This window comes from Gigantopelta aegis, chromosome 13 (assembly GCF_016097555.1).
Source record: "Gigantopelta aegis isolate Gae_Host chromosome 13, Gae_host_genome, whole genome shotgun sequence".
In the NCBI taxonomy this organism is placed as follows: domain Eukaryota; kingdom Metazoa; phylum Mollusca; class Gastropoda; order Neomphalida; family Peltospiridae; genus Gigantopelta; species Gigantopelta aegis.
Window position 1 is genome coordinate 27,844,346 of NC_054711.1, and position 13,895 is coordinate 27,858,240.

The 13,895-nt window shown below is 40.2% G+C and overlaps 1 protein-coding gene across 6 annotated transcripts in view; it reads left to right on the forward strand.

Annotated features, from left to right (window-relative positions):
• Window positions 1–2,082: 2,082 nt before the first annotated feature.
• The window catches only part of LOC121387613 (tensin-1-like), a 231,028-nt gene continuing 219,215 nt past the window's right edge, over window positions 2,083–13,895 (forward strand). For 5 of the 6 annotated variants that reach the window (XM_041518772.1, XM_041518777.1, XM_041518778.1 and 2 more), the window contains exon 1: window positions 2,083–2,171. In XM_041518772.1, coding sequence (XP_041374706.1) covers window positions 2,157–2,171 — 15 coding nt within the window. In that variant the 5' untranslated portion in view covers window positions 2,083–2,156. Of the gene's footprint in view, window positions 2,172–7,363; window positions 7,700–13,895 lie in introns of those variants that run through there. The other variant, XM_041518775.1, reaches the window with a different exon arrangement.

The following is a 13,895-nucleotide window of genomic DNA, read 5'->3' on the forward strand; positions in this document are numbered from 1 at the left end:
CTTTCCCCTCTTTTTCTTCTCCTTTGCCCCCTTTTTTCCTCTTTCCCCTTTTTCTTTCCCCAAAGGCCATTTCCCCTTTTTGCCTTCCCCCCTTCCCCCTCTTCTTCCCCCTCCCCCCCTTCTTTTCTCCCCCCCTTCCCCAGTCCCCTCCTTTTTTTTTTCCTCTTCCTCCCCCCCCCTCTTTCAGTTTTCTTTCCCTTTATTTTACTTTTCTTCCCCCTTCCCTTCTTTTTTCCCCCCCAAAAAAGTTTCTCTCCCTCCCCCCCTCCTTCCCCAACCTTTAACTTTTTTTTTCCCCCCTTCCTTCCCCTCTCCTCCTCCATTTTTTTTATCTTTCTTTTCCCTTTCACTTTTTCAGCTTCCCTTTTTTTCCTACTTTTCTTTTTTTTTCTTCCCCTTTTCCTTTTTTTTCTTATCCCCTTTTTTCTTCCTCCCTCCCTTTCTTTTTTTCCCCCTTTCCCTCCTCCTTCATTTCCCCCCTCCTCCTCTTCCCCCCTTTTCTTTCCTTCCCCTTCCCCTTCCCCACCCCCTCTTTTTTTTTTCCTTCCCCCTCTCCCCCTTTTTATTCCCTTCACTCTTTTTTCTCCCTTCCCCTTCCCCCCCCCCCCCAGTCTCTCACCTCTCCCCTTCCCTTTCCTCCATTTTCTCCTCTCTCCCTCCTGTTCTTTTTCCCCCCTCTTTTCCCTTCCCCTTCCCACATTTTTTTCCCCCCATTTTTCTTTTTTTTCCCTCCCCCCCCTCCCTTACCTTTTTTCCCCCCTCCCCTCTTTTTCTTTTTTCTTTCCCCTTTTTCCCCCCCTTTGTCTTTTTTCTTTTTTCCTTTTCTAGTCACACCTTTCTTCTCCCCCCCCCCCCCCCCCACCTCCCCCCTTTCTTTCTCTTTTCCCCCCCTCCTTTCTCTCTTTCCCATTTCCCTTTCCCCTCTTCTTTTCCTCTTTTTTCTTTTCCCTTTCTTCCCTTTTTCCCCTTTATTTTCTTTTGTTTTTTTCCCTTTCCCTTTTTCCAAAAAACTTTTCCCCCACTCTTTCCTTCCCTCTTTTCTTCCCCTCCCTTCTCCCCCCCCCCCCCTTTGTAGGTCCTCTTTCTTTCTTCCTTTCCCCCCCCTTTTTCTCATTTCCTTCTCCCTCCCCTTCCCCCTCTTTTTTTCTCCCTCCCTCTCCCTCCTTTTTTCTCCTTCTCCCTCTCTCCTTTCCCATCTCCCTTCCCCCATCTCTTTCCCTCTTCCTCTCCCTCCTCCCTCCCCTCTTTCCCTCTCTCTCCCCCCTCCATTCCTTTCTCTCCTTTTTCTCCCCTCCCTCTCTCCCCCCTTCCTTCTCTTCTCTTCCTCCCCCTTCTCTCTTTCTCCCTCTCCCTCCCCCTCCCTCCCCTCCTTTCTTCCCTCTTCTTTTCCCCTACCTCTTTTTCCTCCCTCTCATCTCTCCTTCCCCTCCCCTTCCTCCTCTTCTCTCCTTCTTTCCCCCCCCTCTTTCCTTTTTTTCCCTCCATCTACCTCCCTCATCCTCTCTCTTCCCTCCTCTTTCCTCCCTCATCCTTTCTCTCCCTCCATCTCTCTTCCCCTCATCCTCTCTCCCTTCATCTCACTCCCTCATCCTCTTTCCCTCCATCTCCCTCCCTCATCCTCTCTCCCTTCATCTCCCTTACTTTATCTCCTCTCTCTCTCTTTCATTTATGCTTATTTTCGTGCTTATATCCAATGAAGATTCAAGCACACTGTCCTGGGTACACACCTCAGCTATCTGGGCTGTCTGTCTGTCCAGGTTTTGTGGTTAGTGAGAGAGATCAACCCACTGGATGGGAGCCGGTACCGGAATGCTTAACCCAGTACCTACCAGCCTTATGTCCGATGACTTAACCACGACACCACAAGGCCGGTAAATTCACTCCTGAGTTTGGGCTGGTTCCACCATGTTATGAAGGCCTAACTTTAGTGTGTGCCTTGATTGTGTTTGTGAATACCGCCTACTATACCACTAACAGATAGATTTTGTGGCTGGCCATTATATTGCCAGGCCTCCAGCAGGGAGGAATTTAGGTCCACCGACAAACAACTTGTTAATTCATTGCATGCTGTTCAGGTAGAAAGTTGACATTGATAAAGTCACACATGTTCCTTGGTAGGACTGGAAACGCTGTTTATGCAACTGGACATATAGAAAATGTTTAATGGACAGGTTGGTAAATATAGCAATTTTCCTTGGTCAGGTTTCAATTTTCAATTTGTGTATCTTTATCTGAAGATGTACACTGAGAGTGTGCCATGTGTTGACAATACATTTAGCCAAGCAGTCTTGCAGTTCTTATCGTAATAGAAAGAAAGATAGAAATGTTTTATTTAATGACGCACTCAACACATTTTATTTACGGTTATAGGCGTCAGACATATGGTTAAGGACCACACAGATTTTGAGAGGAAACTCGCTGTCGCCACTTCATGGGCTACTCTTTCCAATTAGCAGCAAGGGATCTTTTATTTGCACTTCCCACAGGCAGGATAGCACAAACCATGGCCTTTGTTGAACCAGTCGGTGCAAGTGGTTTACACCTACCCATTGAGCCTTGGGGAGCACTCACTCAGGGTTTGGAGTCAGTATCTGGATTAAAAATCCCATGCCTCGACTGGGATCTGAACTCAGTACCTACCAGCCTGTTGACCGATGGCCTAACCACGACGCCACCAAGGCCGGTTTATCGTAATATATTATCATTTATTTCATTCATTTATATTTACTTCCTTGGCAGGGGCGGTTTAGGATCGATCCCCATCGGTGGTTCAATTGGGCTATTTCTCATTCCAGCCAGTCCATCACAACTGGTATTTAAAGGTTGTGGTATGTGTTATCCTGTCTGTGGGATGGTGCATATAAAAGATCTCTTGCTACTAATGGAAAAATTAGCAGGTTTCCTCTCTGTGACTATATGTCAGAATTACAATATGTTTGACATCCAACAGGTGATGATTAATAAATCAATGTGCTCTAGTGGTGTCACTAAACAAAATAACTTTATTTCCTTGTCACACACTTCAGCTATCTGGGCTGTCTGTCCAGGACAGTGGGTTAGTGGTTATAGTTGATAGTGGTTACTGAGAGAGAAGTCGATGTAGTGATCTAACACCTTCCCACAGGATTGTTAAACTCGCTCTGGGTGGGAGCCTGTACCAGGAGGCGAACCCAGCACCTACCAGCCTTGCATCCAATGGCTTAACCACAACACCACCACCGAGGCTAGTAATATATTACCAAACATTTACAATACCTTTTCTATTCATGTCAATCTTCACAATTGTCTTATTTTGAAAATTATTTTTATCTTAAAGGTTCGAGTACGCTTCTGTGGACACACACCTCCGTTATATGGGCTGTCTGTCCATAAGAGGGTTTAATGTTAGTTGTTAGTTGTTAGTGATTTACTGAGTTTTTAACCTTTTTGTTTTAGAGTCCACCATTGGTGGGGGGGGTGGGGGTGGGGGGGGGGGGGGGGCAGAACACAGCCCAGTGGTAAAGCACTCTATTGATGTGCAGTTGGTCTAAGATCAGTCCCCATCATGTAGTAGGCCCATTCGACAAATTCGTCTTCAAGCCAGTGCTCCACTAAAGCAGTGGTATGTACTGTCCTGTCTGTGGGATGGTTCATATAAAAGATCCCTTGCTGCTATGACAACAGAGGGCTCCCTCTAATATCTGTGTGTGTGTGTGTGTGTGTGTGTGTGTGTGTGTGTATGATGTCATATAACCATAATTAAAATGTGTTTAATGTGTCATTAAATAAAACATCCTTCCTTCCTTCTTTCTTCCACCATTGGTGCAGTTTCTGGTACATTACCATTACTAATAAATGTGGCTTACTCCACGGCACTAGCTAATGTTTATCCATTGTAATAGGTTGCCGAATCACCAAATTCTCTAAAAATGTCCAAATGGTTTATTTGTTTCTGAAATGATTATGGAGAAATTACAGCCATTTGGTATAAAGGTAGCCTGCTGTTGCTGGAGGGACAAGGACCGGCATGTTGATTTTTGAATTACATATACTGTATTGACTGCTCCATGATGACAAATTTAAGCATAATTTTAAGCTAAGCTGTAGGAATAGCCTGTGTATGTCTCTGTGTGTGTGTGTGTGTGTGTGTGTGTGTCTGTCTGTCTGTCTGTCTGTCTGTCTGTCTGTCTCTGTCTGCTTGCCTGCCTGCCTCTGTCTGTCTCTGTCTGTGTGTCCATTCATCCATCTCTCCCTCCGTCATTCTCTCTCTCTCTCTCTCTCTCTCTCTCTCTCTCTCTCTCTCTCTCTCTCTCTCTCTCTCTCTCTCTCTCTCTCTCTCTCTCTCTCTCTCTCTCTCTCTCTCCCCCCTCTGTCAATCCCTCTCTCCCCCCTCTCTGTCAATCCCTCTCTCCCTCTGTCAATCTCTCTCTCCCCTCTCTCTCTCTCTCTCTCTCTCTCTCTCTCTCTCTCTCTCTCTCTCTCTCTCTCTCTCTCTCTCTCTCTCTCTCTCTCTCTCTCTCTCTCTCTCTCTCTCCCTCCCTCCCTCCCTCCCTCTCCCTCTGTCCCTCCCTCTCTCAATTTTTCAAACATCCATATGTTAGACATAGTTTAAAATGTACTAAGCTGTCGTTAAACAAAGATTCTATTCCTTTCCTTTCAAAAGATAACTAGCCTAATGCTTGTCAGTTAAACCACCCCCCCCCCCCACCCCCCACCCACCCCACTGCAATATTAGTCGATTCACATAGATGTCCCTGGGGAAATGTAAACAAAAGGGTCTGCTAGGTTCATATTCAACCCCACTCCTCCATGCCCAGAATATGCTACACCCCTGATTATAAACTTCCTAAGTGTTATCTTAAAATTCACCTTCCATTTCTCTTACAAGTATCAAGCAAGCCCAACAACTGGGAAGTCACCAACTATTTGCCCCGAGATGTTTGGTTTTCCCTGACAAAAGATCTTGGGACGTTCGCCCCTTACCTGAAGATCTCGTGCCTACCTGTTAATGCAAACCTCAAAGCGTCTCCGAGCCGGTAAGCGGCAGTGATTGGCCGGTATATTTTCATGGAGGGGAACTGGAGGGAAAACCCGCAGGAGGTCCGTGGGTATTAAATCTGCCGTGGTTTAGCTGGTTTCAAGTGACACCAGTGTTGCTGGTGATTCGCACTTTATAAGGGTCAACATGGAATGCCGGTGAACTTGGTTCATCGCTATAAAAAAGATGTTATGTTTTTCGATCTTTCTTCTTCTTTTTTTTTTTCTTTTTTTTTCTTTTTACCTGATATGGCCTTTATTTTGAGAAGTCAGTTGGCCTTGTGGAGGGGAAGGCCCTGTTAGGGTTAACAGTAAGGAGTAAGCTGATTTTAAGTACATATGTCCAAGTAGTGTTCAAGCACATAAAACCTGGGCACAAATATGTTTGCAGAATTGTTGGTTGTCCTTGTGAAAGGGGCCCCTCTTAGAGTTAACAGTTCTAACGAAACTAATGTTAAGTCCTTAAATATCCAACACTGGTTCAAGCATGATTAATGAATCAATGTGCTCTAGTGGTCTTGTTAAACAAAACAAACTTTTGGTTCAAGCTTGTCCTTGACACCACCTATTCCAGCATACTACTTTATAGTCCGTCCCACAGAGAACGCCTTTTTTTCAAACTATAGATTTTACTACAAGATAGTTATTTCTTAGCCATTTATGTTCAACCCACAGGGAAAACCTTTTTTCATACTATGGAATTTACTACAAGTTATTTATTTCTGAGCCATTTGTTTTCTAAATTACATACAAAAATACAGTCCTTTTCTTTTGGAGGGGGGGGGGGGTATTTCCAAAACACTTTTACTTTTCTTTACATCAAAACAAACTGAAATTATTTACAAAAAAACCCAACATTTTTTTAGGAAGATGGGATGGACTGTATGTATATAGTTGAGTCTGTTAGATTGGCCACATCAAGAAAAGAGGTTAGTGTAAGGACGAATTCCTAGTATCATCATAGAAACTAGTTCAAGTGGATTCTTGTTACTAGGATCTCCAAGAGTACGCGAGTACTCTGGCACGGGCCGAGTCTAGTAAGTCTAGGGTCCGTTCACAGGACTCCAGTACCTGTACAAAGTGCAATACAATTATCAACTATAATAAACAATGTAGGACAATATTTCAGCAGTAAATAATCAACAATATAAGTTACATAATTATTATATGACCATGCACTAGTTTCTCTTTTTAAACTTGCCGTCCATCCATCAGAACACTGAACACATCAGCCAGTTTATAAAGGCAATACAGTGGCATGATTTGGCATCCATGTTAAGTGCTGGAATTAAGAAAGAAAGAAAGAAAGAAATGTTTTATTTAACGATGCACTCAACACATTTTATTTACGGTTATATGGCGTCAGACATATGATTAAGGACCACACAGATTTTGAGAGGAAACCCACTGTCGCCACTACATGGGCTACTCTTCCGATTAGCAGCAAGGGATCTTTTATTGGCGCTTCCCACAGGCAGAATAGCACAAATCATGGCCTTTGTTGAACCAGTTATAGATCACTGGTCGGTGCAAGTGGTTTACACCTACCCATTGAGCCTTGCGGAGCACTCACTCAGGGTTTGGAGTCGGTATCTGGATTAAAAATCCCATGCCTCGACTGGGATCCGAACCCAGTACCTACCAGCCTGTAGACCGATGGCCTACCATGACACAACCGAGGCTGGTTTTCTCTCCACTTGGAGAAGACTTTTTATTACTGTGCCCTGTTTCTTTTTACTACCCAGGGGTGGGACGTAGCCCAGTGGTAAATCACTCGCTCGATGCACGGTCAGTTTGGGATCGATCACCGTCAGTGGGCCCATTGGGCTATTTTTCATTCCAGCCAGTGCAACGCGACTGGTATATCAAAGGCCGTGGTATGTGCTATTCTGTCTGTGGGATGGTGCATATAAAAGATCCCTTGCTGCTAATCGAAAAGAGTAGCCCATGAAGTGGCGACAGCGGGTTTCCTCTCAATATCTGTGTGGTCCTTAACCATATGTCTGACGCCATATAACATTAAATAAAATGTGTTGAGTGCATCATGAAATAAAACATTTCCTTCCTTCCAATTGCCAATGATTAATAAATCAATGTGCTTTAACGGTGTCACTAAACACAAATAAACTTTAACTTTTCAAGTATAGTCATAGTTTAAAATGTACAAAGGTGTTATTAAACTAATATTCCTTTTCTTGGAATTTTACCTGCCGATGCAATAACTACATGTATGTATACTGAACACCAAGTAGTTATAGATTACAATGTGCTGAGGTGTCATTGAATTAACATTCCTTTCCTTTTAATTTCATTTCAAAATGAAAACGTTGGTTACCTACTGTGATAAAGTAACAGAACTGACATTACAGCACATTTTGAAATCAGTATACCCCAACAAGGCCTCGCCGTACCCCTTCCTTTGTGTTGACAAAGTTTCCCAGTCCTTTTCAATGTTGTATCAACATAAGGCCACGCTCGGCCTTTCGGACTACCCTACTCGGAATTTAACTTCCATCGATATTTCCCGTGTGGATTGTTTCACAAGCATTTTTGTGATCTCATTCACAAAGTAAGGATACGATATTTACCTGTTGATCTGGGACTCGTTAACTTACCTGTGACCTTTCCGTTGCACTGGATTTTGTTGGATACGATTTTGCCAGCACCTCAGCAGTGACACCAGGTAAATTTGGTTAAATATGTTTCCAGTCCATGTAGCCTTGCTTGATTTACTGGTCCAATTTTGTAAGCTAACTGTTAATGCAGTTAATATTGATTTAACGTCAGTCTGTAATGGATACACACAACTTTCGACAAACACAATTTCTGGTGAATTAAGTTAACTATCTGTTCAGTCTATATGGCTCATCTTGATTTGTGTCAGGTTGTTATACAAGTTGACTGCACAGTCCACAGTGAGTTACTGGTGTAAGAGGTGTGGTGGCTAAGTCATCAGATTTAGGGCTGGGAGGTACTGGGTTCGTATCTCAGTACTAGTTCTCAGCAGGTGATTATTCGTACAGCCCAATGGGGAGATGCCACACTATGATCTCTCTCTCTCTCTCTCTCTCTCTCTCTCTCTCTCTCTCTCTCTCTCTCTCTCTCTCTCTCTCTCTCTCTCTCTCTCTCTCTCTCTCTCTCTCTCTCTCTCTCTCTCAGTCTCTCACTCTCTCCCTCTCCACCTCTTCCTCTCTCCCCCTCTCTCTACCTCTCTCCCTCTCCCTCTCCCTCTCCTTCTCTCTCTCTTTCCTCTCTCCCTCATTTATAAACTGGTAATCTAGCTATGCCATACGATAAATCGATAACTCTTTAAATACATGGTCCCTGAGTATATTATAGCTGTTGTTGGATCGTTTCAACCCAAAGTATATTTATTCAGCTTTTTCCACCTCAGGCACACCTCTTTATAAAACATGAATAACTTTCTGCTTTTACGTGTATGCAAAACTTTGTTTCAAAGGAGTGGGGGTTTTTAAATCTACATTTTGACATATAACATTCAGTTTTATAAAAGTTTTATAATTATTTTCAGTGTTTATAGTGGATGTGGGAAGAACAAATTTTCTAACTCAGTCAATAGAGTATGTGTCTAGGTGTGATGCATTATAGGATCAAACCCCCTTGGCAGACACATTGTCATTGTTGTTTATTTGCTTGCTGTTAAAATCAGTGTCAGATGACTGGGACATCTAGTATGACATATATATATATATATATATACATATATAAATAACCTGTTCTATAACTCATTCTTGGTGGTGTCGTGGTTAGGCTATCGGTCTACAGGCTGGTAGGTACTGGGTTCGGATCCCAGTCGAGGCATGGGATTTTTAATCCAGATACCGACTCCAAACCCTGAGTGAGTGCTCTGTAAGGCTCAATGGGTAGGTGAAAACCACTTGCACCGACCAGTGATCCAAAACTGGTTCAACAAAGGCTATGGTTTGTGCTATCCTGCCTGTGGGAAGCACAAATAAAAGATCCCTTGCTGCTAATCGGAAAGAGTAGCCCATGTAGTAGTGACAGCGGGTTTCCTCTCAAAATCTGTGTGGTTCTTAACCATATGTCTGATGCAATATAACCATAAATAAAATGTGTTGAGTGTGTCATTAAATAAAACATTTCTTTCTTTCTAAATGGTCACTGTGTATATATAGTCACTTCTGTGTTAAATGATAATCACCATACTCCACTTATTAATGATATTTTGTAAAAATAATTGAATTATGGCAATGGTCCATAATTAAAAAAACTAACATTGCTGAGAGGGTTGAAATGGATTTCACTCCATCATGGTTTAGTTAAAGTGATGCAATAGCTATATTTGGTCTGTAAAAATTAATGTAATTTTGATTTATTATTCATTTTCAGAGAAATAAGGTCCTTAAATCTGTGACAGTATGCCTTTAAATGATAAAGATGGTGGCTTCCATTGCCATTGACTTTATGAAATTCATCTTTGTATGCAATATTTAGCATGATAGTCGACTTGACATGAGCATTAAAAGATTCTTGTAGAGTGTGGCGTTGGATAAGTACAGAAAAGGCTTTGGTGGTGCACATCAAAAGATAAGAAGCAGCCAGAACGACTGAAATCTGTTAAAACAGTCTTGTGTGTTATATTATAGACTAACTGAAATTGTTGAGAAGTTTATTGACAAATGATACAGGAATACCTGCATACCTAGCCAAACTAAGAATAAAAAAGGAAAATATAAGTTAATATAAAATATAAATGGACATTAAACTTGGTCACTAAATTGGGTGACCTTTTTTGACATATTAGTTAATATAAATGCAAATAGACTTGCAACAAGATATATTTAGAAGGGTTGCAAAATTGGAATTGTAGCCAAACTAAGTTATGATTGAATCAATGGACATTCTATCTAGGAGCCATTGGTAGCCATGCATACCAATAACTAGTTACAGATTGACTTCTTTTACTCTCTTACCACTGTTTTGTCAGAACGGCTGATTTCTATTACCAACAGTCGAAGTTACCTAGACTTTAATTGGGTTGTTTTGTCAGAACCGCTGATTTCTATTACCAACAGTCGAAGTTACCTAGACTTTAATTGGGTTGTTTTGTCAGAACCGCTGATTTCTATTACCAACAGTCGAAGTTACCTAGACTTTAATTGGGTTGTTTTGTCAGAACCGCTGATTTCTATTACCAACAGTCGAAGTTACCTAGACTTTAATTGGGTTGTTTTGTCAGAACGGATGATTTCTATTACCAACAGTCGAAGTTACCTAGATTTTAATTGGGTTGTTTTGTCAGAACTGCTGATTTCTATTACCAACAGTTTGAAGTACCTAGACTTTAATTGGGTTGTTTTGTCAGAGATGCTCTTTTCTATTACCAACAGTTGGATCGAGTTACCTAAAGTCCATCCCACAGGGAACGTCTTTTTCCATACTTTAAAATTTACTACAAGTTATTTATTTGTGAGCTGATTGATTTGTAAATTGCACACAAAAATAGGTTGGGTTTTTTTATTTCCAAAACATGTTTACTTCTCTGGTTAAGAAAATATCACCTGAGATACTTATTCATAGGTTTATTGTTTGGGGGGGGGGGGGGGGGGGGGGGGGGGTGATTTTATTTTTATTTTATGGTTATATGACATTAGACATATGGTTAACCATGGGCCACACATCTAATGAGTAAGAAAACCTGCTTCGCCACACCATGGGCTACTCTTTTCCATAAGCAGCAAGGGATCTTTTATATGTGCCATCCTACAAACAGGATAACACATACATGTATCACAGCCTCTGTTATGGAGTTTTAAAATTAATCAAAATGATAACAGCTAGTACTCAACACAATTTACTGTTATGTTGGTTGGAATGGGAAAAATGTTTGTAGTTTTTAAATCAACTAAAATGGTAACAGTAGCATTCTCGGATGATTCAGTGGTTAGATTGTTTTGATAAAGTCTATTTACATACTTGGTACCATTTACTGATGAGGGAGACTCTTGTAAAAGGTCATCACATTGGTAGCATGCTTGCTGCACAATGAGTTCCATGCGTTCTGTATGTGTCTTTATTCCGAGAGACACTGTTGGTCTTTCTGGAAAACCGACATTTTGGAATCATCGTTTTTGAGTAAGTAGAGTGTCACAGACCACTGACCTATTTAAAGGCATATTGCCACAGACCACTGACCTATTTAAAGGCATATTGCCACAGACCACCGACCTATTTAATGGTCTAACAAAGTATTACCTGAACAAATATAATTCGATTTGTCCCTAAATGTACTTTATTCACCCATCTTCATAACCACCATACTCCATTTATTAATGACATTTTGTAAAAAATAATTGAATTATGGCAATGGTCCATAATTTAAAAACTAAAATTGCTGAGAGGGATGACATGGATTTCACTCCATCGTGGATCGTTACGGTGATGCGATAGCTAGATTTGGTTTCCAACAATTAATGTAATTTTTATTTATTATCTATTTTTAGAGAAATAAGGTCCTTAAATCTGTGACAGTATGCCTTTAATAACCATTTTATCAACTCATTGTACTACTTTTAAAGACAGGAATCCATGTGCTACTACATGTTTTATTCTGTTTTCTGTTTGCAAATACTGATACATATAATGTTTTATTTTGTTATCCATTTTGTATGCAGTTGCAGTTGCAGTTGTGTTTATCCTCTTTCTTTGTTTTACAATTTTTTATGTGATACTGACTTTTACTCTAAATTTTAATTTTATACATCTGTGATATTTGTATTTTTGCACAGGTCTTTACACTGTGTTTTAATTTGACTCTTGAATTTTTATATTGATGTTGATCATCATTTCATGTTTTGACTTACCATAGTTTGACACCCAATAGCCGATGTATTTTTCATGTTGGGGTGTCGTTAAACATTCCTTCCTTCCTTCCTTCCTTCCTTCCTTCCTTCCTTCCTTCCTTCATTTATCCTCTTTCTAGTCCATTTCTTATTAGACCTGGGACTGTTTGTTGTTGTTTTGTTTGTTTTTTGTTTATTTTTTGTGGGGGGGGGTTTTGTGGGGTCATGTTCCATTAACCATTGTACTACAGTTGGTTTATCAAAGGCAGTGGTATGTGCTGTTCTGTCTATGGCGAAAGTGAATACACAAGAGTTCTTACTTCTGTTACATGTATGTGCCTGTTTTTGTTTTGTTTTTCTGTTATTTTTTCTCTGATTATTGATTTCTTTCTGGGTTAATTGTTTTGCTTGTTGGGGATTTTTTTTTTTTGGTGTGGGGGTGCTGCAAAGTGTTTTTTCATTGATAGCTAAGTAACCCCCCAAAAAACCCTAAGAAACTTCACTCACCACAGTCCTTGACCCAGTTTTCTGCCCAGTTTCCTGCACCAGAATATGAAGACATTTTGTTTCTTCTCAGAAATGTATAATTAATTACCTTCTCAGCTATTCATAGCTGTATGTCCCTTACTCATCCACTTGACAGAGTGACATGTTGAAGTGCTGGGGCAGTGTTATCTCCTATCAGGTTATAGTGACATCCGCTATCTGCCTATTAAGAGATGTGAGGACATTGAAAACAGATTGCAGACCTAACGGCGTGTGTGCCGAATCACATGTGCCACAGCACGTTCTGCCTTTGAGAGATCTTGTATGCTTTTGTTTCTTCTTCACAAAGATTGAAGCAGAAAAATAGATATTATTTTTCCTACAACAGCAGCAGCGATAATGGAAGAAAGGAAGGAAATAGTCGGTTGGCCCATTGGGCTATTTCTCGTTCCAGCCAGTGCACCACGACTGGTATATCAAAGGCCATTGTGTGTGCCATCCTGCCTGTGGGATGGTGCATATAAAAGATCCCTTGCTGCTAATCAGAAAATAGTAGCCCATGAAGTGGCGACAGTGGGTTTCCTCTGTCAATATCTGTGCGGTCCCTAACCATATGCAGACCTGTCAACCTTTAGTCAAGAGAAAGCAGGAGATTTTTTAAATTCACACAATTTAACCCAAAATCGCAAGATTTAAAAAAAAAATTATTACAATAAGTTATATGAATACTTTATAATGTCATATATACTTCTTAACTTTAGATCTTGGCATTAAAAAAAAAAAGTTTAAGTTTAAATATTATTATGATTTAATACATATTTAAAAAAAAAATTTTTTTTATCCAAAAATGTTAAGAACATGAACAAGAAATAAAAAAAATAATTAGTACATTTACGGTATTACACTTACAGCCTTACAGGTTGCGTTACATTATCATTTGTGGTTAGTGTACCTAAGTACCAAAGACAAATTTATATAAATCTTATAAATTAATATTCAGTTTTTACTATAATGAGGAACGGTGGCGTGGTACTGATTTAAAATCATTATAATGATGCAATAAACATTGTATTTTCATTAATCATAAGTAAAACCTCATTACGGACATCGTGTGAAATATACCGGAATTATACCCATTTCCGTGAGTAACTTTATGTCAATGTCAAACACAACATTTTTTAATTGTACAAAAATAATTCTTGAAGTGTACCCTTATAACCAACATTTTACCGCACAAACATACAAAATTAACTGACACAAGTATGTTTATACAGCTAATTGGTCTTTTCGTTGTCTTGCTGTGACATGTGATTTTAACATGCATCGTGTGTATCGCTGTCAACTCAGATTTGTCATAGTTGCATTATGTAATCCAGTGGGAAGACATTTTACAATTCAGAGGTGTTATTAAAAGTAAAGTTTGTTTTATTTAACGACGCCACTAGAGCACATTGATTTTTAATCTTATCATCGGCTATTGGAACTAAATTGGATAGTTTTTTTTTTTTTTTATATGGCAACACTGAATGTCAATACACAGCCTGTTTATTAGCGGCAACACGCTTCGTA